This window comes from Stylophora pistillata, chromosome 4 (genome assembly GCF_964205215.1).
Source record: "Stylophora pistillata chromosome 4, jaStyPist1.2, whole genome shotgun sequence".
Lineage (NCBI taxonomy): Eukaryota > Metazoa > Cnidaria > Anthozoa > Scleractinia > Pocilloporidae > Stylophora > Stylophora pistillata.
This window is the reverse complement of record NC_142522.1, coordinates 33,510,589-33,533,600: the sequence shown is the minus strand read 5'-3', so window position 1 is coordinate 33,533,600 and position 23,012 is coordinate 33,510,589. Positions and strand designations below refer to the sequence as shown.

Below are 23,012 nucleotides of genomic sequence, written 5' to 3'. Positions count from 1 at the left end.
TCGGTTATAAAGCCAGCTTTTTATTATTTTCCGCGAACGTCGCTAACTTTTAAACCTCGCACGCTTGATCCCGCGTTGTTGACTGCATACGATTTGACCTAGAATTCTATTATTCAGCTCCGTCGAAGGCACCACGTGGTTGAACCGTTGTATGTCACCACTTATTCTATTAATGTCCTCTGTACTCATTGGTTGAATGTTTTCCCGTACGGTTTCGTTTTTCGCTTACCAGGCCTGAATATTCATAGTAGGGGAATGTAAAAGTCTTAAGCGTCTCCATAACCTCGACGGCTGTAACGTAAGAAAATACTAAAAATTATCAGCTAGTCGATTCAGTTTTGGAAACAGAAAAAGTTATGGCATCGGGCGGAATACCAAGTCGAAAACACGCGGTGATCTTTAGTAGAACGTGTCTAATTTTGGAAGATAAAGAGAAACAAGCAGAGCTCAACCAAGAGATTGAAACTCTAAAATCCAACCCTGAATTTGATTTGTACTATACATCACATAGATTAGGCGCACTCCCAGAAGGGTAAGTGAGACCTACTGTTTGTTCTTGTTGTCGTAATTACATTAACTAAGAAATCTTATGACTCGATTACGAATCAATGCTCGTCGTTCCGTTGGAAGTCCCATCACTTTCGTTTGTACCGGAAAGACGTCGTTTCCTTCACCAGTGGTACACTCGTCTTTCTGTCATGGGGTATTTTATCTCTCTGAGTTACTCTTGATCCTTTATTTCCATGAAGAGTCTGCGGATTTAGAGAAATAATTGTTATTTCTACTTCCTGTTCCCGATTTGATATTTGGAATATGTAGAATTTGACACCACTGTTTGTAGATTTCATTTCTAGTTCCGTCAACCTACTATGTCAATTTGATTAATAGAAATGTCGAAATGTAGTAACTGAACATCTGGTACAGTGGTGCTGCTGCCTTATAACCCACAGGCAGCCCAAGCTCACTACGAGAAAAGCGGACGTGACTCTTACCGTGTTGCGTAACGTTATATATTTATAAAGGTTTGTATGGGATGTTATCGGTTTGCCTTAAAAGAGAGAAAAAAATGTCTTGTTTTGAAATAAAATGGGCTCACTTTATTGCCTTGTTGTTTTCTTTGTTGATTCCGAACGTCTCAGGCCATTTTGAAGCGTTTTCGGCGAGTTAGCGCTATGTTGGTGTTCAACTGCTAAAAGAAAGACAAGGCCGGAAACCTATTTTAGAAGCGTCCGTCGCCCGAAGCGAATAATTCCGCCAAAAAATTTCCACCAGTCTCGATTCCTCCAGAAAATCAAAGCAGAGATGTTGCAGTTCCATTTTCCATTCACTCGATTCACAATTCCTCCCCCAGATCTTTCACTAGCGATACTTTTATCTCCAGATCGATAGGCTTTCCCATTTCGAATTTGGCTGCTCTAAACGATCACTGTCCCTTCGCCGATCGCACAGTATGTTGGGTAACAAAAATAAGCCCGGCGAGGGTAGCCAGCGGCCCGCAGTCCAAAAACAAACCCGTTAGCTCCCCTGGTCCCCTCGAGAGGTTTTGTCAAGACCGCATTGTTTTGATCGACCAATCAACATCGCATTGTTTTTGGACTGCGGGCCGCTGGCTACCCTCGCCGGGCTTATTTTTGTTACCCAACATACTGTGCGATCGGCGAAGGGACAGTGATCGTTTAGAGCAGCCAAATTCGAAATGGGAAAGCCTATCGATCTGGAGATAAAAGTATCGCTAGTGAAAGATCTGGGGGAGGAATTGTGAATCGAGTGAATGGAAAATGGAACTGCAACATCTCTGCTTTGATTTTCTGGAGGAATCGAGACTGGTGGAAATTTTTTGGCGGAATTATTCGCTTCGGGCGACGGACGCTTCTAAAATAGGTTTCCGGCCTTGTCTTTCTTTTAGCAGTTGAACACCAACATAGCGCTAACTCGCCGAAAACGCTTCAAAATGGCCTGAGACGTTCGGAATCAACAAAGAAAACAACAAGGCAATAAAGTGAGCCCATTTTATTTCAAAACAAGACATTTTTTTTCTCTCTTTTAAGGCAAACCGATAACATCCCATACAAACCTTTATAAATATATAACGTTACGCAACACGGTAAGAGTCACGTCCGCTTTTCTCGTAGTGAGCTTGGGCTGCCTGTGTATAACCATGTGCCTTTGAATGAGTAGAACATGGTTAATATAATCACTCCCACGTGTTTCGCGTGCCTTAGTATTCTGCTTCAAATATAATGCGTGGCAGTGAGGTATGCAGAGTAATTTGGACGCAAAATGTAAATCATAGTTAGTAGAGGTGTGTAAATACATTCCAAGAAAGATCTGGAGGTTAAAGGGAGATGACGACAACTATTTCTTCAGTGAATTAATTCCCTTTGGAAATGGTTGCATGTTTCATTTTGAAACAGATAAACTGGCTTATCCAATTTTTTGTCTCAATATTCGAAATGCTTTTGATATATGAGAAATTGCACAAAATTTTTATAATAAACCGAGGCATTCAGTGATTTGCTAGTTCATGTTTTATTAAGACAGTTTCTCAGCGGATATGGTATTAGTCACGCGATCTTTATAGAACAATCGGAAAGACGAAGGACCCCTGCATGCGAGGCAATGTGGTTGTGCTTTTTGAAATGATGCTAGAATGTAAAAACTTGAAGTTAACAAAAGTTATTTCTCGCTGTCAGATCTTGAATCAAAACAGAATATTCAAAACTTACCTATCGATCCCGCAACGCCAGTAGCACGCACAACTAAAGACTTGATCGAAGACAGCAAAGAAAACGAACTACAATTAAGAAAGCTAAGTCAAATTGAAACCTTCAACATCAAAGGGAAAAATCGTAGCCCAACTGTAATGCAATGCTACGCACTTACAAAACAAAGTTAATGGAGTAAAAGCATTCAAAGAAAAAGAATGTTTGTCTGTTTCTTGTCAAACGGACATTGACCACAAACAAAATGATAAGAAATGTGTTGGATGACAAAACAATTCGAAACGAACTCAGTAACAAGCCAGCATTGAAACGAAACTTTTCACGGATGATGTACTGAAAAATGAAGAATCTGTGAAATTCTACAAGGGATTTCCGACTTTGGCCTGTCTTATGACTGAACTGGAAATTGCACTATCCAATTTTAATCATCTTTCTCGTCATTACTAAATCGTGGTAGTTCAAAGATTCAAATCCATCCTCAAGACTTTTGTACGAACAGTCTTCGTCGCCGGTAACCATCATTTCCAACCAGACAATGGTAAATATCAGTAAACCTGAAGTCTGCAATACCAGTGAAGTCATGAGCCGGAGTCCAGTCCTTGAGCGAAAGAGGATTGGGAAGTAATTTTCCTCCTGACAAGGAGTGTTATCTTGGAGGTAACCAATTAGTCGCGTTTTGTTGATTCCTCTTCAATTTTAGAACTTTTATTTCTGCTGCATTCAAACACAGCTCCAGTGGTTCTGCCCTTCTCCTCTTCCCTTTAAAATCTTTTGAAGCTCTGATACTTTCATATTTGCAAGGGGGGCCAGCATTCACCGGATTGTTGAGACGAGTTTAATTCCCCCAAGCCTCGACTTGGTGCTAAAAAACTAGGTATTAGACTTTCTCGCAAAAACAATATGCGATTTTGCTAATACTGGGGTTAGAATGAATGCCGGCCTTGGCCCAGTCGCTCGAGAGGCATGTTGCTTCACGCGGCCTCAATCTTTACTTGTTATTGTATATGTTGTAGTTCAATTTTATACTTGGTTCAAATTTTATTTTCCTTTGTTCTCGTTCATGTTGATGTATGATAATGAGTTTGAAACAAAGGAAAATAAAATTTGAACCTCCAAAGCTTTGCAAGTTTCTTTAGATCTGTCTGTTTACAAACCTTTTTGCTTTTTATGACGGGTCGAGGTGATCATTTTTCTATGTGGGAATGTGCAAGTAACCGTAGACATCCCGAAAGGTACAAAATTAGTAACGAAAACCTTTTGCTTTTAGGATGTCTACGGTCGTTTTCACATTCCCACACAGATCAAAGATCCCCTTGGCCCATCATGGAAAGAAAAAGGGTTTGCTAACACACAACTTGAAGAGAATTAGCGAGGCTTTTTTCGTCTCTGCATCTCCCACAACAACACCAAAAATCGAGCCGCGTGAAACAACATGCCCCTTGAGTGACCTGGCACTGGCTTCGAACCCGGTATTAACAAACTCAGTACCAGACTACCAGGTCCCTCAGCTTGAGGGGGGCAAGTTGTTCGCGCTCGCGGGATTACGAGCAGCTTCGCAAATTATTAAAAAAAAGTGTAGTTTTGCAAACCTTTTTCCGTTCCACGATGGACTAAGGAGAGAATATGTAATAATGGCGAAGGGTATCCTGAAAGGTGCGTAAATTTAAAGAAAACCTTTGTAGTCACATGTACTAGTAGCGACAGTAGTAGTAGTAGTAGTAGTAGTAAAACCTCGACTCGGATTGAAGAGTATAGTCTACTAGTGTATAAGCACTATTATTAAAAACTGGATCATTGGATAATGCTATTCAAGACTTTTTATTGGCTTATCCATTATGGTATATAAGCCAATCTACCATAATCTATAAATATGGTAAGCATATGCATCAGCTTAAAATTAAAAGGGAGCTGAAAATTTAAGATTTGCCTAATATCTTGAGGGCGTTTTTAATAAAACAATTATTCCACTTGCGCTTGTTGGATATGAGATGATTATAGCCAACTCGGCACTACTACACGCCTCGTTGGCTGTCTGTCATCTCATATCCAACACGTGCTCATGGAATAATTGTTAAATATCTCAGAGAAATAAATACAGTGAAAAATATATGTACAATTAATGAAAAAGAAAAAGAGAACAATAAGATGTATATATGCTTGTAAAGTTATATATTCAATACAGTCATATAAAGATAGGAATAATCAATCTAGCTAGTTTATAAAGTCCAGGCAGTCGTTTCTAAGAATAGGTTATGCTAAAGGTTGTTCTTAAGTCATCGTTTAACATATTCCATAATTTGGGCGCAAGAAATTTGAAAGAGTTTTTCTCCCATAAGGTGCAGTATTTAGATGTGGTAACTGCAACTTGTAACCTCTAAGCCCATTAATGTTGGTTCTAGGTGTAAGTAATGCTGATATATATGTAGGCAGGTGTGGCTGCTTGAAATAACTTGTGAACTAAAATCAATATATCGAGAAGTCTTTTCTTTCTCATGCTGACATTAGGTTTAGACTTTACAAAAGCATCTTGAACAAAGCTATCATGCAAGACTGTCTCTGTACCAATTTACTATGTTTTTAATTGAGAAGCACATCACCCAGGACACAATGGATGGTGTTTCCCCTGAAACCACAAAACAAAACACCAAGTAATGGTTAGGAAAAAGACAACCTTCATAATTATAAGATCACTATTTTAGTATTTAATTAATTATTTAATATTAGATAAAGAAATATAGAAAGATGTTTGGGACAAAGATAAAATTCTGAGTCCCTATGAGGAACCAAACCTCTGCCCCGTTAGCCCAATGGATAGTGCGCTGGACTTTTGTGCGGGAGGATGAATAAATGGAGGTCCCGTCTCCTGCAGGGTTGGGGTTGGAGACGTTAATTTCCCACACACAAGATTACTGTGTGATGGATGTCCTCCCCTGGGTTGGGATGGTGGGATTTAAAGTTATAAGGTGTTGTTGATCTGTCATTGTAAATAGCGCTCTATAAGAAATAAATTATTAATTATTATTATTAAACCTCAGTCCTTTGGATTCTGCGCTCCGATGCTCTGCTACTGAGCCACAGAGACTCTATGGTGAACAGGCCAGTATGATGATTTGTATATTCAACTGTCTCCATCTTGGTAAATATCCGTGCTATCTGAAACAACTAATCAAGCTAAGATCTACTGCTTACTCCCTAAGGGGCACGAATATTTTATCACTTCCTAAGCCGTTTACAACCACATATGGTCTAAATTCTTTTAGCTATTCATCTGTTAAGTATTGGAACTCCCTCCCTGACCACTTTAGGAAAACTGTAGACTATAGCGAATTTAAGAGCAAACTGTCGGCGCACAATTTCTGTTAATATTACATTTATATCACATATTATTATATTAACGATTATTATATTATTATATTATGAATTATTTTTATCGTTTAACCTGTTCTTTCTGTAATTTTAAAGTAGTAATTAGGATCAGAGATACTAGCTTATAAGCTAATCTAAAATCCGAGGATAAATAAAGTTTATGTATGTATGTATGTATGTAAGTTCATATTTGACACGTGTCCAGCACACTGCCAGGGTCTGCAAATATGTTACTATAAAAAATGCGTCTTTCTCAAGGAGGTGTTGATGTGTTGTTTTGCATTACGGGTGGGTTTTTTTTAGTTAAAGTTGTTTTATGTATGCAGCCTTGCAGGCCGCGCACCATGCCTTCCAACCCTCACCACCTCATATATTGGTAATTAAGACTCATGTTAATGACAAATAAGGGTATCTTTCTAGCTCAGCTGTTGATTAGCCTTAAAACCTAACATTCAAATGTATTTCAATATGCCTGATGCAGTACTTTTATCAATTAACATAAATCCTCTTTGTGCCATATGCATTTTCCTATCCCTGTGAAAAAGAATAACTGTCAGATAGCTTCAGGGCACTTTAGACAGAAGACATCTTTCCTTGTGTCCCATGAAAGCAGTTTTCTGTTACCAGTGTTATAAATGGGTGCTCAAATCCCCTATTGTATAACTCATAAATAATTAGATCTCACTTAAAGCATTTCCCCATGATTAGATTGTTTCATTAAGGAAAAAGAGTAAAATAATTAAAAAAACTGTAATTTTCCTCAGAATATTTCAGAGTATAAGCCTTCTGATATTATGTGAATATTTATATATGACTAATACAGCCATGCATGCTGCTAACTCCAAAGACAAGTGGTTTGGTCAGCATTTTGTAATTAATGTAACACAAAGTGTTCTGTTTCTGTTAACTATTTAATAATATCAGATCACCAAATGGTGACTTTAAGAATGCATGCTAAGCTTGAAGCCTTAGTTTATTGTTTTTAATGAAAAAAAAAATAGCACTTAAAGGCCAGAAACTTGGGTAAGGGGAGTGGCATGTTTTGGTTGTGCCCTTTACATGAATGGTTCAATCTTAGATGTAAAGTCCCCCTATTTCACCAACCTAAACCTTTATCTTCATTATTATAGTCATTATCAGTATCATCATTAAGTTATCTCGTCCATCATCATGATTGTGTGGAGTTTAAATTTAAGATCCACATAGTTGAGGTATCCACATAAACTACAATTTTATTGTTTTGTCAAACTTTGAAGATTTCAACACAATTAACAAAACAATACATCTACTTACACCACCTCTGAATTGTAAGAATGAATTACTAAGTATATAGCTAGTGGACTTACTGCTTATCACAATAGTGTTTATTCTCTGAAATTTACAAAACACCGACACAATTAAGATTGAACATCTTTTCATTTTCAAGGTGCATGATTAACTAAGTAGCTTCTGCCATAGTTAGTTTCCACAGGTGATGGAATTTTAACTTTTTTCCTTTTTGAATATGCTAATGAAGTTAATACTTTTCATGTGTCTCCAACTGTCTTGAGGAACAAAAAAATATTTGGTAGTTTTCCTTTCATTTTTCCCAAAAATATTTATCATTTGGAGAGAAGAATGAAATGGTTGAATATGAGACACAAAGGTTTCACGGAATTGTTGCCATACGTTATGGAAAATTTATCATAAAGCATCAGATCTCTTCTTATTCCTTAGAATGGCATAGTGGCAAATTAATTTAATTTTGTCCTTTTTTCAGATTGCAGCTAAGTTTTTTAAGACGGGGCAGTGAGCTGCGAGGTTTTATCATGAATACCTCAAGTAGAGGTGAAGTTGTAATAATATGTGGTGCTGTGGATAAGGATCTGCATGTGGCATCAACCACAAAGTCGTTTCTCATTGCTGCTGGGTGGGTAGGTCTAGAGCCCCTGGTTGTGAAATATGGGATACCAGCACCCACACCAGCAAAGATGACAGCAATTCTCCAAATAGTAGCAAATCAGACCAGCTGGTACTATTTGTGTACCTTCAATGATCCTGTACCAACAAAAGTGGTTTCTCTTTGTCTGGCAAACACATATACAGTCAGTGACGATGAAAAAGCTATGGCAGAGGCCTTTCAGGCCATCTTGAAAGATGATAACAATAACCCAGTGATCAAGCAGGCTCTAATCTGCCACCTAATGGCAGGTGAGGACATTTTTTTTTTCAATGTTGTCATCTTTAATTGTCAGACTTCGAACTTTTTGGTCATCTTCAGTACACAAGCAGTATGTGAGTGCTGTGGGTGAGAAATGAGAGCTTTCTCCTAAGCAATCACAGCTCACACCACAACAGGTGGGGATTTTTCAATATTCTTATTGGTTGTTTTGCAACTTACCTGTCAAGTTTGCTGATTAGAATTTTACGCACGCATGTTATGTCAGAGGCCATTGCAGGAGATCGATTCTGAAAAATGGAATTCCCCCACACAGTCTTTTAGGTTGTATCTTGGCAGTCTTTGGACCAAATTGCAAGGCAATCAGTACAGTTTACATACTCTAACAATTTGTTCAAAGAAGGCACATTGGCATAAAAACAAAGAACAAGGTGATTTTTGCTTTCTGAGTTTCCCAACAGTTCATGTCTTCGCGTGACCATGGTCACATCTCAGGTAATGTCAACACTGAAAAACTTGAAATGCCAATGGCCAATAGAAACACAGAAGCGTCTCAGGAGACTCTCAGCATAAACATATTTTGGGGGTAATGATAATCTAACACTACCCATAACAAACCGTTTTCTCAGTTATGCTGAATGACAATTTTTCACTTATCTTTTTCTTTTTTCAACCCAAAAGCAGCCTAAGTACACTGCAGCAAAACTTAAATTATGGTTGCTTATGAGTGTGTTTCACTCCAGTAAAGCTCAGTCAGAGATTAAGCATCCGGAGTTTTATTCACACTAGACTACACAGCTCATGGCATCCATGGTTAGTCTTAGTCGACTGAAATTACAATGCAATTACAAGATAAAGTTAGTGTCCACAACATTCTTCTCAGTTAAAATGATGAATGATTTGAACTTACAATTTGTGTTTCACAAATGCTTTAGATCCCTTTGCTTCACCATGTTTACTCAATGACCTGCAACACCTCAATAAAAATGTCCCTACAAGGGAGAATCTTTCTTTTTAAACCCTTGTCACCTAACCTATTTTTCCTGCTTCAGGAAGTCAAGGCGATTACATTAATACCAACGATAATATGAATATTTTTTACAAAAAAAAGTTTACTCGTGACTGAAAATGTAAATTAGAGTGCAAGCAGTGAAGATTGCCTAAACAACGAGCCTTATTTATCCACTTGTGTGAGAATCTTTGGCCATTCTGCATTGAAATTCTTCACTCTTTGTGCTGACAGCCAGGCTTCTTTTTTACTTTCACCTATTCACCTATATAAATTATGGACTCTTCTCCTTTTTGTCTTTCTCCATTTTCATTCTTGTTCTAAATGTGAGTAACCGAAATCAGGAGATGTTTATGAGATTGAAATTCAAAGACCAGGATGTTTCGTTGTAAGAAACCCTTATCAGGAGTCACTTATGTCAACATCTTATATTCACACTTTGGCAGGCTAAAGAATTCAGTTAAAATGTATGTTTTTGTGAAATAACTCATGTGCATTTCAATATTTCACCAAAGTTTTTCTTGGAAACTATAATTGAGATAATAATGCTTAGTTTGATGTGACAAAAAAAACCCTTTAAAATTGGCCCTCAAAGGCCCTCAATTGGCCCTCAAATTGGCCCTCAATTGGCCCTCAAAATGTATGTATCCCTTAAAGCATGAAAATTAAAATTAACTGGACATGCACCTGCAAATGCCTAAGTTGGTTTTATTATCAACTGTTTAATATAAATGGATATGCACTACCAACTCAGTAAACTGCAAAATGACCAATGTCTCATTTTTTGTGCATTTGATTGTTGGCTTTTAACTCTGCCAATAAATGTCCTGTAATTGTCATGTCAGAATTCAAAACATAAAATTCAGCATAACAATCCAAGGAGAGCTTTGACTGTATATTGATCTTGGGCACCAGGGAATATGATAATAATTAAGTTTTGCATGGAATACTCTGACTCTACTAATTGCAAATTTTTTTTAAAAAAATTTAGAGAAATAACATCACTGATAGAATGAGATAACTTGGTGCTATTTATGTAAAAATTCAGTCACTATATTTACCTTTATATGAGTGACTAAGTAAATCTAATTTCGAACATTTTGTAAGCAAACCCTAATTGACTATTTTTTTTTACTTATTCTAACAGCTATTGCTCATGATCATGACTTTAGAGATGTTCAAAACTGGGCAGTAGCCCCATCCTCTTCAACAAACCCCCCACAGAGTATGGAAGAATTGAAAGAGCATGTTAGATACATGATGAATGGACGGAAGCCTGATGCAATATTCTCCAGGTACAAAGCAACAAGCAAATCAAGGTTTGATGGAAGAGATCGCAGACAGAGTAATGACTACTGCCAAAAGCATTTTAAATCAATACATGTGAGTGACAAGTATCGCAAAAAACTAAAGGATAGGGTTGTCTGTGTGTTTGATGACTATCTCACACAAGGCAATACTTTTGAGGCATTACGGAATCTCTTAGTTGAATGCCAAATAAAACAAATAATCTTTGTTTCCATTGGAAAGTTTAAAACAAGGTATGAAACCAAATACAAGCAAAGATCCTTTTCAATTAATGGTGATGTGTACACAGAAGATTACACAGCAGAATTTAAATCCTCTGCACAACACAATGTTCAGTTCAATGCTGATGCTCAGCGAAGCCTTCAGCATCTCAAGGAGCTAGCCAACTATTTAAAGTGAATCCAAGCAGAACTCTTTCAACTAAGTTTAGCAGGCAGCTTGTGTAGATTTATTAAGATGGCCTTTAAGTCATGCTATAACCTGAGAAGCTCTTGTGACACCCTCTTGCTTAAACAACCCGGATTTAAATCTAAAGTGACACTTGGTGACAGGTCGTTTACTTGCGCAGCACCTAAACTCTGGAATGCATTACCATTCGAAGTTAGAAACTGTAAGTCATTGGATATTTTTAAGTCAAAGTTAAAAACATACCTTTTTTGTTTAGCATTTTTATCTTAGCCTGAACACGATATTAGAGCAGTATTAGTAGAACATTAGTATTTGTATGTATTTCTAGTATTTATTTTATTTTATTTTGATAGTTGTATTAATTATTACTGTGTTATTTTATTGTGAAGCGCATTTGAACATTGTATGGAATTTGTGCTATACAAATTATTATTATTATTATTATTATTATTATTATTATTATTATTATTATTTATCCTGTCCTTAATTATTGTGCTGGCCATCTTTTTCATAAAATTAGTATTATGACTTGGTTGTTATCTTGAGCTTCTTATGAGTGGAGAATTTTATCAGTAATATTGTACAAGAAATTTGTGGCTCCATAGAGCTTTAGCCTGATTGTTACCTCTTGTCAGTAAACCTTACTATTAACATTATTAAAGGCTGGTAGTTTCTAAAGAAACTGTTTGGGGCTGCGTTGATGGGGTAATAAAATGATTTCAATATATCAACAAAGTTGAAATGGTAAATTGGCCACCGTTACGATTATAAAAGCTGACATTTCAAGTGTTAGCCCTTCGTCGGAGCGACGAAGGGCTAACGCTCGAAATGTCAGCTTTTATAATCCTAATGGTGGCCAATTTACCATTTCAACTTTGTTGATATATTGACATTATTAACATTATTAGTAGTGGTAACAGGACTAAATGGAGCCAAGATGATCTTTCCAACCTTAGCCAAAAGAGGAACCAAAAGGCAAGAGAAGTTTATCAATTAAATATGCCTCAAGGCTGTGCTCTAAGAAAAATTGAAGAGGGCCAAGTGCTCAGAAACTGTGAAATCCAGGGTGCCCAGCATATGCTTTGTATGAAAAAACTAAGATTTCTGAGTCGCCCAAGAGCAAAAGTAAGGCGCCAGGGGCCACTGGGCACTGCGAGACCACAGCCCTGTGCTTTATGCAAATGATTTCATTCTTGGTTTGCGAAAATGTTGGGTTGGTTTCATTGCAACACTTTGCAACACACTAATTCCATGACATGATTGACATGAGGGACAGTACCCTGACACTCTGATTGGCAATCTGATTGGTGCAAGATACATACCCTAGTGCAGCAATCTGATTGGTGCAAGATTCATACCCAAACACAATGATCTAATATGCTAACATATACCAGCTAACATATACCAGTAGTTATTTTTTTTATTTAAAATATATCTCATAAGTAATGAAGCACTTTTATGGTTATGTTTTAATTTTTATTTGCAATTAAACAGTCCAAACTTTTGGTGTTACACAGTGCATGCATCTATATACACAACATTTTCCCTGCCACACTTTATAAACTGGAATTCATGTGAAATGATAGTTATGATCCATCAAAAATTTTCTTTTGCTCACAATTCTTTTTAACTCTTCACACACCCCAGTTTAAACAGGAGAATTTCCTGTGTTGCTTCCTGTACAATTAAAATCTTCCTTAATAAGTTCTTGCAAAGAAGATACATGTACAAACTCACTCACAAAGTTACCCTGAAAATTAAGGTACTGGAAACTTCTGTTTTGGATGATAAGCTGGTTGTAAATGTCTTCTTTTTCCTCCCCACTGAAAGCTCCATTAGAAGATTTATATTTGAGCCTCGCCATCTACAAATTTCTAGATGAATTGCCAGACATGCAGAACAGGTTAAACTAAAAGTTCCCGAGTTATAATAAAAATTATAAAAAAAAAGAGTTATTTCATTATAGGAAATAGTACCCTATAACCCCATACATTAATTATGCATTCCACTTCTTTGTCTTTCACGACAAAACTTTAAAAACAAAGTCTACCAGTCTGAATGCATAATTAATGTATGGGGTTATATGGTACTCTTGCCGGATAGGGTTTGAAAATCAGTGTCTTAACTACCCTTGACAAAATTGAAGTTGTACTCCATCTTTGAACCATACCCACATACACCCCCCCCAACCCACGACTTCATCTGGCTACATGTAAGTAATTGTTAACGTCAGTACCAGAGTTGTCATACCGTTAACTACTGAATCTTGGTAGATTTCCTGAAGAGTTCTCAAAAGCTTCTAAAACAGCCACCTTTTCATTTTCCAGTAAAGCCCTTGTTCCGATACCAGTAAAATTTAACGTTAGCCTTGGTCTGTATAACTTTTTTCTATCCTTTTTAAGGTTTCTTCTGATGAACTCGTGGTTCTCTCGTCCAGATCAAAGTCATCAACATAATCTAGCTACATACCTTTCTAAAACAACCGCCATTTTTGAATAAACAATGTTCGTGTACCCAGTTCTTTTGGCCGAGCATTGACAAACTCGTCCCACGGTCCCAGTTATGACACGGAAATGGCCGCCACGTTTCCTTTTATACAGATTGGTGTTCATGTGTTGCAGAACTGAGCCATTTCTGCGATCTATGGCTGAAGGAAGTAGTGTGCATTCAGATGGAATCAAAGAAGTCCACCAGGTACCGATGAATGTTATTAATCGCCCAATACCTTCTGTGCTTGAAGAAGAAAAAGTACAGTCTCTAATACAAACAATTCAGGTGAGAGTGTTTTTGATTCACAGCCATCTCAGAAAAAGCTCAGACTTTCTTTCGAAAGAGTTCTTATGCATCTGATAAAAGCAGTTTTCTTCATCGAAAGCAGTGCTGGAAATGTTTTGCCCCTCAAACATATACAGTACAAACATTGTTTGAAATCATAAAAGAACTACAGTAACAATTTTTGATATCAAGCTTAAATATGGATCAGTAACGCTCACTGAAACCGAGACTTCAAAAAGAAAGAAAAGCTCTTTTAAAAAAATTCATACTTACAACAAGATTTCCAGTCAACCGTTGAAATCTAAGTTATTATGGAACACCACAATCATGTTTCATGATCACCCATATTAATTCAACTGATAAAGTATGCAGAGCTACCACTTGTTTATTTCCTCTCCTCCCCCACCCCCCACCCACCCAGCAGGTCTCTGTTATTTCCTTCCACTGGTTTGCACAAAACCAGTGGAAAAAGAAAAGCATTATTCCTATTGGTAGTGTTCTGGTTTATTGTCACTGCATTAGCTGAAAAAAAAAAAAAGAGTAAGAAGACCTTTTTTCCCCAGCAGTGAAATATCTGAAGTATTAGATATTCACTGTGAAAAAATAGTTTTTTAGGAGGGGGCATTGGGGCCTCTGAGAAACCACAAAACTGGAGAAAAAAGGCAGCAAAACCGAAAAACCGACGAAAAAAGGCAGCAAAACCAAAAACCACATGCAAACCTGACAAAACCGCTACATTTTCACCTTTAAAGGGGTCGACCAAAAAGGAAAAACAGAAAACTGCGTCAGAGTTTTCGTGAAAACCGAAAACCAAATGCAAAAACACATAAGATCTGCAAACCGCTCTGAACATCAAAACCGAAAAACCGAACCTTTTTGGCCCAAAAACCGATCCAAAAAACAGTCAAAACCGAAAATTCCAAAGCCATCTTCTTTTAGGGATTTTCTCTCAACAGTAGATTTTAAATGTGAATCAATTAAAAGGCCTGTGTCAGTGAAAAAAGTTTTTAATGATGCTTGTCTACTGTGAAAACAAAGTGTACATACAAAAACACTATAATTCTGAAATATTTTTAAAAGGGCCATGGAATTGATGGGTCATTTTTTACCTTGACTCCTTCATATTATATTATAACATAACCAAAGTAAAGTGCGTGCTCTGATTGGTCAATTCAGTGTCCACCATTTGCCCATAGGTGCCGCTGACGTGAGCAAATGCTAAGACTAGTTTTCTGCATGTGCTGGTTTTTTATGGTCAAGTAAGATTTGTTACATGAAAGAAAACTCTTTTGCTACAATGTGTCAATGTTAGGTTACAAAACAAATGGTAAATGCCACAGTGTACACTATTGAGTTATAGATGCACTTGGGAGGTTTGCTAAGCACTTAAGAAGCTAGAGTCGCTCTCGGCTATCGCCTCGTGCAACTCTTACGCTTCTTTTGTGCTTAGCAACCTCCTGCATGCATCCATAACTCAATAGTGTACACTGAAGTGTTTACCATTTGTTAAATACTAAGACCAAATTGTCTTTTTAACTTAAGGACGAGCATGCAAGATATTCTGTGCCTCCAATTGATGTGTTATGGATTAAAGGCAGACTAGGGGGAGACTATTTTTACTCATTTGGAGGATGCCATAGGTTTGAAGCTTACAAAAGACTCAAAGAGAAAACTATTCCCTGCAAGCTAGTTAAATCAACAGTTGAAGGCCTCAAGGTTTATTTAGGGTCTTCTGTACCTGACCTGAAATAAGGATCATCCCATAATTGTGTTTTGGACACGTATGACGTGGAGATATTCTCAGTCATCTGCCGTAATAGAGGTGGTAAAAAGTGAAATCTGGGACTACCCAAGATGCCAAGACTTTTGTTTGAAAATCAGAGACAATAGTGCTGCCCTTGAAGCTTAATCACACTTCAGTAGAAGAAATGCAAGGGAAAGAGAATTATGTTCATGTAAGGCATACAGACATGTACTGACTAGAAATGGTGTTTTTAAAATTGTACATATTATTGTGAATTGCCTAAATAAATGACATTTCATTATTCTTAAGAAATTTTGAAGCTTAATTTACAGAGTTCTCTCTTTATTCTTGAATTTGCTCCAGAGCACTCTGTACTCTTACTCCTGACCAGACATGATACATGCGTCCAGTTGGTTTGGTAGGGCACAAACACTGAACTAGTAAACACTTTGAATTACCATCCCTACTACCTCTGAATTCAGCATAATGCAAGGGATATTCATGTGATATTCATGTGATAAATTGAGAGGGTGGGTTTCATTAAAATGGAGATGCTTACATTTTTTTTTCTGAATCCTTGAGAGTATCTACAGGGAGAGGGACTGATCAGTAACTGTACGTGTTTATACATGTAGACTTCACATGTTCTCCTCCACTTTTCAAGAATATTTTAATCTCTGGTACATTTATTTTTCTTTCTTTGCTCTTTGGCTGAGATTTGTACCTGTGACCAAGACAAGCCACAGGTTGGGTTCAAATCAAATCATATCAAATCAACCCAGTTTATGCATATTGTTCCTGTCTCAAGTCTGAAGAATTACTAGGTCATTCATCCACTGATGGAAACAACTTTGGCATTCATGCTGTTCATGTTAGAATGTTCCTATTTCTTTGTAATGAAATGTGTATGTACCGCATTCCTCTTAAGTTTATTGTGCTTTAAGTTGTCAGGTTTCCTTGAAAAATCACTGGAAATTCTTTCCAAAAAACACCTATCATGGGAAAGGTAGGTAGGTAGGTAGGTAACTTTATTTCAACTTGGGTTGTCGAGGCTGACTAGGCCCCTAGCAATACATGCTAATATGCCGAGCAACACCCATCCATCCCACCCCAGGGGAGGACATCCATCACACAGTAATCTCGTGCGTGGGAAATTAATGTCTTCTACCCCTAACCCTGCAGGAGACGGGGCCTACAGTTTATTTGTCCTTATCTGAGAAGACTAGAATATCTATCCATTTCTTGACATTATAGAAAGGTAGCAAATTCTCCTCACTTATTTTAAGACCATGAGTATTGGTCCAGCCAAGGCTTGAACCCTCGCCCTCCCACACAACACAATCCGGCACTTTAACCAATTGAGCTAACTGGGAGGCAGTAAGGAGATTTCATGCATTTCTCCTACAAAAAGGGTTGCGATAGTCAATTTCTATTCTTGTGTGGGGAAACTGTCTACATTAGGAAAGCCTTACCAACAAGCTCCAAGAAGAACCTCCCATTAGTGCACTTCATTGCTATAACTTTGTTTTGAGGGGTAGAATTTGGTATTTAGTTGAGAATTTCTCTTTGATGTGAAATGTAAAGTGGTGAGATAATGATTGACTGTTTAACTACAAAATGTATACCATTAAAATATAATTTTCACAATAAAATTACAAGTTGAAGTCTGTCCAAAATTTGTCATAATAGATGGTCATAATCAAAATGTACCAAAGAAAATGTTGCTCATGAAGCAGGTAACTAAAGCTATGTTTGGTATCAACAGTTCACAGTATTACACCAAGACTAATAATTACACAAAGTAGTAACCACTGGTTATTGGATTTTTTTGTCACAATTCAAGGAATTTGTTATTTTCTGTGGTTGGGAAATATGTCAAGTAAGTCATTACTAATATAGATTTTGTAAAGCAAAGATAAACATTTTGAACACTATTAGTTTAATTCTTAGAGAAAACGATGAAACTTTGGGAAGTGTAGGAATTTTCAACAGGTACAAAAGTGAGATGTTTTGCCCCTAGAAATGGTTACAAAGTCAATTTTATTGGTCTTCAATTAACAATTAGGGTACCAGTACACAAAAACACAAAATTCTTAAAAACAATGCTACCAGAAACTTTATATTACAAACATCTTTATTCTTCCTTTTTTTCACAACAAAATGCTTGAACAGTTCATTTGAAACAATAAACTCTGTAGTCCTTATGTTCTTACTCTTGCTGTATATGTTAGCTCTACACAAGCCTCTTTTGCAAGATGCACCTTGGAAGCAAAATTTGGTCTTCTTTACCAAGAGTATGAAAACCAAATACCGCTACTCTATATAGAGTTGGTTTCACAACAGCTTCTTCCATGTGCACTAGCAATTTGTGAGCCTTTTCTTGTTTTAAACAATATTTTTTTTCCTAAGTGTAGAGTAGATTCCATTTTCTAGACAACTTCTTTAACTCTCTTTCTTTGGGGTTGGTTTCTTGCTCTTGATCATCACCACAGCAACAAATACTCCTAAAAAATAAAACTACTTTGATAAGAAGGCAAAACATCTTAATATCACATCATCATGATACTCTGTCACTTAATCTGTCACATAATTGTGTAATCTTAGATAGAACAAGGTTCAAGCTGACAAAAAAAGTAGAGAAACTTGTTTGCCCATTCAAATACAGCTAAAAATGTTACAAACAATATAATTCTGAAAATCTGAACAAAACAAGGTTGAAAAGGCAGTCCAAAATTTTCCCCAAGTTACTTGTTCATCCAACCATAGAATTTCTACATTAAAATTAATTTTGGTAACAGTGAAAACACTTCTCCACTCTTGCAATGATAATTTGTGCCTCCTATCTCTACCATTAGTCCACCCATTCTGTTCCCCCAAATTGATGTCTTTTTGTACAGGTAGTAAAAAGGATAGCAGTTACCTATTACTCCTAACAAAACCACACCAGCAATGACTGGAATTATGACAGCATACATTCTGGGTAGAAATAATCTTTGAATTGGATGGCCTTTCTCCACAAATGGCTGAAGAGAAAATGCAGAAGTTTGTGAGGTCTACGGAATACCCTGACTATTATCATGTGCACCAATGGCATATTTTAAATAACCAAAATTGTTTGGGTGAAGTCCAACTGAAACAAAGTAAATCTTAAAATTAAAAACCAAAAATACTAATTTTAACTAAATAGTAACCATGCCTTTTAAAAATATGACTTGCCCCCTGCCCCCCCCAAAAAAACTACAATCCCAAACACTTAGTTTCAATGCATTGTGTAATTCCGTGCATCTGAAAGAAAAAAACCTCACTTCTCTCCCCCCCCCCCCCCCTTCAGCCATAAAATCAACCCCGAGACTGCAACTCAAGGAGACAGAGACAACCATGACAACAAGAATCACGTCAAAAAAATGCGAAAAGATTCACAAAGACATCTTTCGTGGCTATTTCTGGTTAAAATAGTTAAGAATCCGTTGAATTAGTATTTTATGTAAGGGTAGAAGATTTCATGTAAGTAAAAAAAAAAAGCAAAGTCAGAGTAAATTATCGTTAGGACTGTTCCAATCTTTGGGGCCGAGTGAAAAGGCACCGCTATAGTACTTACCAGTAAGACAACCCATATCGTGTAATACACAAAAATTACAGCACTAACTAACATCATCCCATAGCCAGCAGCACGATCCGTTCCTGTAGCCTGCAATGCAAATAGTAAAGTCAGGAGAGGTTCCATGTCTCTGTGGCACGAGCCCGGAGGTGCACATATACTCATGTACTGAAACAATCGAAGCCTTTACAGCTCGGGAAAAACGAGCGATCGAGAGAAAATGTCAGTGGAAGACACATCAAGACCATAATGAATCCTTAAACAGAAAGCTTACCATTTTATATGGGAAAAATAACCTAGAACTATCAAGATGAACTAAAAGGCAGACAGAAAACGCTGTGAGAAGTTGAATCATCAAAATAATTGGTCAGCGGAGTGACGACCGGAAGTTGAATTACGACTAGTCAAGGAAACAAAGTTCACTTAGCTAACTTTTGTGAAAATGTCAAAGTTAACAAAGGGTTTTGTCAAACTTGTAAACAGGCTGATAATTAATTCTAACAAGAATATTCCCGTCGCATGAGTGAGGTAGTCGTGTCCTTCACCATGGAAGAAACCATGCTTTCATCTCTAACTACTCACAATCTTGTGTCAGCCGCGGTAACGGTAACGAATCCTTATCTAAGAAATTTAAAATTGTTTCAAGATTACAGAACCGTTTGTTTTCAAAATGAAGCTGTTAATTCTTTGCCTTTTGGTGTTCACCTCTGTGTGCTTCGTTTTCGGTGACGAAGAAGAAATCAAACCGAATTTTGTCGACTTGGATGAGAACGATGATCAAGTATCCGATGAATCACCAGAAGAGTTCGAGGACGAAGGAGACAACGTAAGTAAATTTGAGTTACTTTTGTCAGGACGCGGCTAAATCTGTCGTCAAGTAACATCTGTTATTTATTATTGGATTGTTTATCTCAACTTTTATCTTTTGTCAAAGATATCACCAAATTTTGACTTAATCGTGAGTTGCGTATCAAAAGATCGAAAAGAACAGACCAAGAATACACCGTGTTCGGTTCTTTCAAATAATGATTCACCACTTTGGCGCAATGGTCATTATTTCATTTGGCAACTTTGAATATTTGAGTTCACCGCGATCTAAATTCCATAGTTACTTGAAATATTCAATTTTGTTTTGGAGAGGTTTTTCATTTGTAAAATAAGAGAAAGTAAAGCCCCTTCTATTCTAGCTCTCATTATCTTGAAATAATTATGTGCCTTTGTTCTATTTCCTTTTAAAGCAGTATATGCTGGATGAAGAAGACCTCGATGAAGTAAGTACAAACTATAAATCTGTTCAGCACCACAAAAATCGCTCACGGATTCGTGAATTTCTTCCAGTAAACGAGAGCATCGCCTCAAAAAACTTCACCACGCACAAAATTAAATCTCAGGAAAAATGAGAAAAAAAACAAAATGTCTGATCTAAGTTGTTGCCAAAACTCATCGAATAAGTGAGTCACCAAGAAAAAATATTTTTAGTTGGAGATTTCATATATTTGGTTTATTTAGTTCAAGAAGTTTCCATAGCTAAAACCTTAGAATGCTTTAGAAAAAGCGCAAAGTTCTGAGGATTCAAAAACGGTCAAAGTGTAACAGAGCATTGGAAGGAAATTCCTAAATTTTTTCTGTTTGAGACCAAAATGCGTAGATCACGGGTATCCTCGACAAATAAACTCATCCCGCAATCGTCTCAGCGAGAAAAAATCACTCTCCCATTCCGGGAAATGGTAAAAATAACCAAAAGAAACAACGAACTGATCCTATCCGAAATCTCTGTTGCTGAGTATGCCATTTGGAAGAAATCATATTTCTCGAGTCAGCGTAAATAGTTTGTGAGCCATTTTTAGATTCAATGAAAAAAATTTTTTTTGCAACAGGAAGATGACAGTGAACCCGGGGATCCTGATGGCTTTAAGGTAATTATCATGTTTTTGTTGTTCTTCTTCCAGCAGGATACCAAAGCTTTTCATGTCAGATTTCTGTTTTGTCTGTTTTAAATGTAGGACGATGATAATGATCCAAATTCAACAAAAGCTAAAGGAAGAAAACCCGACGTCCAAGCTAAAGTTAGTACAATTGCATTCCCGATATGTTTTTGGAATGTTTCGCTTGACCGTTAAAATCATCTTATTCAAGTTTTTCATTATTTCAACGGTAGTTTTGTTTGAAGAAATTTCGAAAAACTCTGGGAGGAACGAGAAAAGAAGATAAACAATCTACAGGCCCCCCTCCTCCTCACCTCTCACATACATCAATCTGCATAACGAGTTGTAACTTGCTAAGGAAAACTGTTATGTCATTGACGGTAAAATGTCCACGTTCATCCACTGGATTGGTTAACGGGAATATCACGTGAGAACTGCCTGAAATACTAATTCTATCTCGAACAGGGCTGTCCATGAATATAACTCTGACTTTTTTTTTTTTCAAAAAGTCTTGATCGACGATTTAGCGTCATACTGGCCATACACTTCATGTTCAGCAGTCTTCTGTTTTTCGTAAAAAGATAGGTAATAAAGAATGTGAAATGAATTGGCTTTTTAGATCGATGAAATAGGAAAACCAGGAACTGGGGAACCCACAGGCAGTGGCGAGCCAGGGTCAAATATGAAGGAAAATCAGAGCGCTGAGGGAAAGCAAGTAAAAGCGGAATTTTTTTTCTCTTCAACCGTGTCGCTCTTACAAAGAAATCTTTAAATGTGTCAAAGTTTCCATTTCGAAAAAAAGTATTAAGAAATGATACTTATACCTCTTCTAGATAAGAGACTGATTTATGAACTGTTGTACTAAACAGATAAAATATACAACTGAATAAAATTTTTATTATACATGACAGTTTACCTTTTGAGCCTCAGACGTGATTCGCATCTTAATGCTCTCTACGATATCAAAACATCACTCAATAAATAACAATGAGAATAGAAAAATTGATCATTTGGAGTCGGATTTTTTTTTCTTAAAATAACGCCACAATACCTAGTTTCTAAATGATTTTAAAGCCGCGACAAGTTAAAATTTAAAATAAAATCTTAAGTGTTGAAAGTTTAGTTGCCCTAACTTACTAGCCAGTGGTGTACTAAAAAAAATTTATGCGCGAAATTGCCATGTATCTGAGGTTTTACACTCAGTCTTTCCTACAATTTTCTTTAACAGGACGAGAACCTGAAAGACGCTCTGGAGGACAAGCTGGGATTGAACTCCGCAGGAGAGTCGGATGACCCAGACTTCGTCACCAAGAAATAACTCCAAATGTGGCCTCCACTGCCAAAAATAGTACCACTGGCGATCAAGAGGCATAACTTATACTTTTATGGTGCACAGATATACGTTTTGTTACAATTTTTGCTCAAAATTAAGGGGAATTTTTTTTAAGAAGTAACTGAGGTTTTTGGTTTACTTTTTTTTTACAGTTTTGCTTTTAACAGACAAACATATACATTCCTATTTTTGTTTCATTTGCTGCAAGAGTTTACTTGTCAATTGATTTTTAAATTTTAAAATTTATTAAAGAGTGTTGCACCCCTATACAAAGTATGCGTTCTAAGTTTTGCTTGATAGCTTTAATCTTACAAAAAATTAAGGGAAGAGATAGCCATTGGCACTCTAGCTTTTGCGACCAAAGAAGGGAACCGAAGTAACTATGGTGCAAACTTTTGAAACAGTCTAAGGTAACTTTTATAACATGAAGAACTTCAACTGAAGGAATGATAAGTGCAGCCCAAATGAAAATTGAAGAGCCAGCGAAAATTTTTCCGGCGACAACCTCCCCACTTAAAATGTTTCACTTTTCTCCCCTTTAGGATTTTGTATGACAAGTCTTGTATCACGCCTTAAAAGGCACTTTTTTTTTATTCTTTTTTTTTTTCGCAACAAAAGTGTAAGCGAGCAGTCATAAACTCAAATCCCATTTTTTTTGTTTACTC

At 36.9% G+C, this 23,012-nt stretch overlaps 4 protein-coding genes and 1 long non-coding RNA gene across 10 annotated transcripts; 3 read left to right on the top strand and 2 right to left on the bottom strand.

Moving 5' to 3' along the window:
- On the bottom strand, window positions 1-1,994 carry LOC148733423 (uncharacterized). Its single transcript, XR_016000149.1, has 2 exons — window positions 1,097-1,994; window positions 1-752 (listed from the first exon to the last, which is right to left on the bottom strand). It is a non-coding gene; the product is annotated as an uncharacterized LOC148733423 (long non-coding RNA).
- On the top strand, window positions 205-12,484 carry LOC111332335 (uncharacterized). Of its 3 annotated transcripts, XM_088757396.1 has the most exons (4): window positions 4,224-4,376; window positions 5,759-5,859; window positions 7,849-8,279; window positions 10,404-12,484. In XM_088757396.1, the coding sequence occupies exons 3-4, from the start codon at window positions 7,898-7,900 to the stop codon at window positions 10,961-10,963; spliced, it is 942 nt and encodes a 313-aa protein (XP_088613522.1). In that variant the 5' UTR covers window positions 4,224-4,376; window positions 5,759-5,859; window positions 7,849-7,897; the 3' UTR covers window positions 10,964-12,484. The 3 variants fall into 3 exon arrangements, with proteins under 3 accessions (XP_022793382.2, XP_088613521.1, XP_088613522.1); XM_022937647.2 differs by lacking the exons at window positions 4,224-4,376; window positions 5,759-5,859 and adding an exon at window positions 205-532; XM_088757395.1 differs by lacking the exon at window positions 5,759-5,859 and having other exon boundaries at window positions 4,219-4,376.
- A 720-nt stretch (window positions 12,485-13,204) lies between these two features.
- Window positions 13,205-15,803, top strand: LOC111332304 (sulfiredoxin-1). Of its 2 annotated transcripts, none has more exons than XM_088757397.1 (2): window positions 13,205-13,666; window positions 15,290-15,803. In XM_088757397.1, exons 1-2 carry the CDS (start codon window positions 13,535-13,537, stop codon window positions 15,497-15,499), a joined length of 342 nt encoding a protein of 113 aa, XP_088613523.1. In that variant the 5' UTR covers window positions 13,205-13,534; the 3' UTR covers window positions 15,500-15,803. The 2 variants fall into 2 exon arrangements, with proteins under 2 accessions (XP_088613523.1, XP_022793350.2); XM_022937615.2 differs by having other exon boundaries at window positions 13,237-13,747.
- A 1,804-nt stretch (window positions 15,804-17,607) lies between these two features.
- Window positions 17,608-19,562, bottom strand: LOC111332320 (dolichol phosphate-mannose biosynthesis regulatory protein). Its single transcript, XM_022937634.2, has 4 exons — window positions 19,364-19,562; window positions 19,090-19,179; window positions 18,412-18,514; window positions 17,608-17,995 (listed from the first exon to the last, which is right to left on the bottom strand). The coding sequence occupies exons 1-4, from the start codon at window positions 19,442-19,444 to the stop codon at window positions 17,934-17,936; spliced, it is 336 nt and encodes a 111-aa protein (XP_022793369.1). The 5' UTR covers window positions 19,445-19,562; the 3' UTR covers window positions 17,608-17,933.
- Window positions 19,563-19,650: 88 nt separating this feature from the next.
- On the top strand, window positions 19,651-22,620 carry LOC111332319 (uncharacterized). 3 transcript variants are annotated; one of them, XM_022937630.2, is made up of 6 exons: window positions 19,652-19,915; window positions 20,328-20,360; window positions 20,967-21,005; window positions 21,093-21,155; window positions 21,634-21,729; window positions 22,243-22,620. In XM_022937630.2, exons 1-6 carry the CDS (start codon window positions 19,760-19,762, stop codon window positions 22,330-22,332), a joined length of 477 nt encoding a protein of 158 aa, XP_022793365.2. In that variant the 5' UTR covers window positions 19,652-19,759; the 3' UTR covers window positions 22,333-22,620. The 3 variants fall into 3 exon arrangements, with proteins under 3 accessions (XP_022793368.2, XP_022793365.2, XP_022793367.2); XM_022937632.2 differs by having other exon boundaries at window positions 19,653-19,915; window positions 20,331-20,360; XM_022937633.2 differs by lacking the exon at window positions 21,634-21,729 and having other exon boundaries at window positions 19,651-19,915.
- Window positions 22,621-23,012: the final 392 nt, after the last annotated feature.

What these genes read in the sequence shown, in the direction of transcription:
- LOC111332335 (XM_022937647.2), top strand. Translation starts at nt 357, where the DNA reads ATGGCATCGGGCGGAATACCAAGTCGAAAACACGCGGTGATCTTTAGT. An exon ending in TTAGGCGCACTCCCAGAAGG is followed by an intron (nt 533 to 7,848) that starts GTAAGTGAGACC and finishes TCCTTTTTTCAG; the next exon opens with ATTGCAGCTAAGTTTTTTAA. An exon ending in AATCTGCCACCTAATGGCAG is followed by an intron (nt 8,280 to 10,403) that starts GTGAGGACATTT and finishes TTATTCTAACAG; the next exon opens with CTATTGCTCATGATCATGAC.
- LOC111332304 (XM_022937615.2), top strand. Translation starts at nt 13,535, where the DNA reads ATGACACGGAAATGGCCGCCACGTTTCCTTTTATACAGATTGGTGTTC. An exon ending in CTCTAATACAAACAATTCAG is followed by an intron (nt 13,748 to 15,289) that starts GTGAGAGTGTTT and finishes TTTTAACTTAAG; the next exon opens with GACGAGCATGCAAGATATTC.
- LOC111332320 (XM_022937634.2), bottom strand. Translation starts at nt 19,444, where the DNA reads ATGATTCAACTTCTCACAGCGTTTTCTGTCTGCCTTTTAGTTCATCTT. An exon ending in TATTTTTCCCATATAAAATG is followed by an intron (nt 19,180 to 19,363) that starts GTAAGCTTTCTG and finishes TTTGCATTGCAG; the next exon opens with GCTACAGGAACGGATCGTGC. An exon ending in CGATATGGGTTGTCTTACTG is followed by an intron (nt 18,515 to 19,089) that starts GTAAGTACTATA and finishes TTTTCTCTTCAG; the next exon opens with CCATTTGTGGAGAAAGGCCA.
- LOC111332319 (XM_022937630.2), top strand. Translation starts at nt 19,760, where the DNA reads ATGAAGCTGTTAATTCTTTGCCTTTTGGTGTTCACCTCTGTGTGCTTC. An exon ending in AACCCGACGTCCAAGCTAAA is followed by an intron (nt 21,156 to 21,633) that starts GTTAGTACAATT and finishes TTGGCTTTTTAG; the next exon opens with ATCGATGAAATAGGAAAACC. An exon ending in AGAGCGCTGAGGGAAAGCAA is followed by an intron (nt 21,730 to 22,242) that starts GTAAAAGCGGAA and finishes TTTCTTTAACAG; the next exon opens with GACGAGAACCTGAAAGACGC.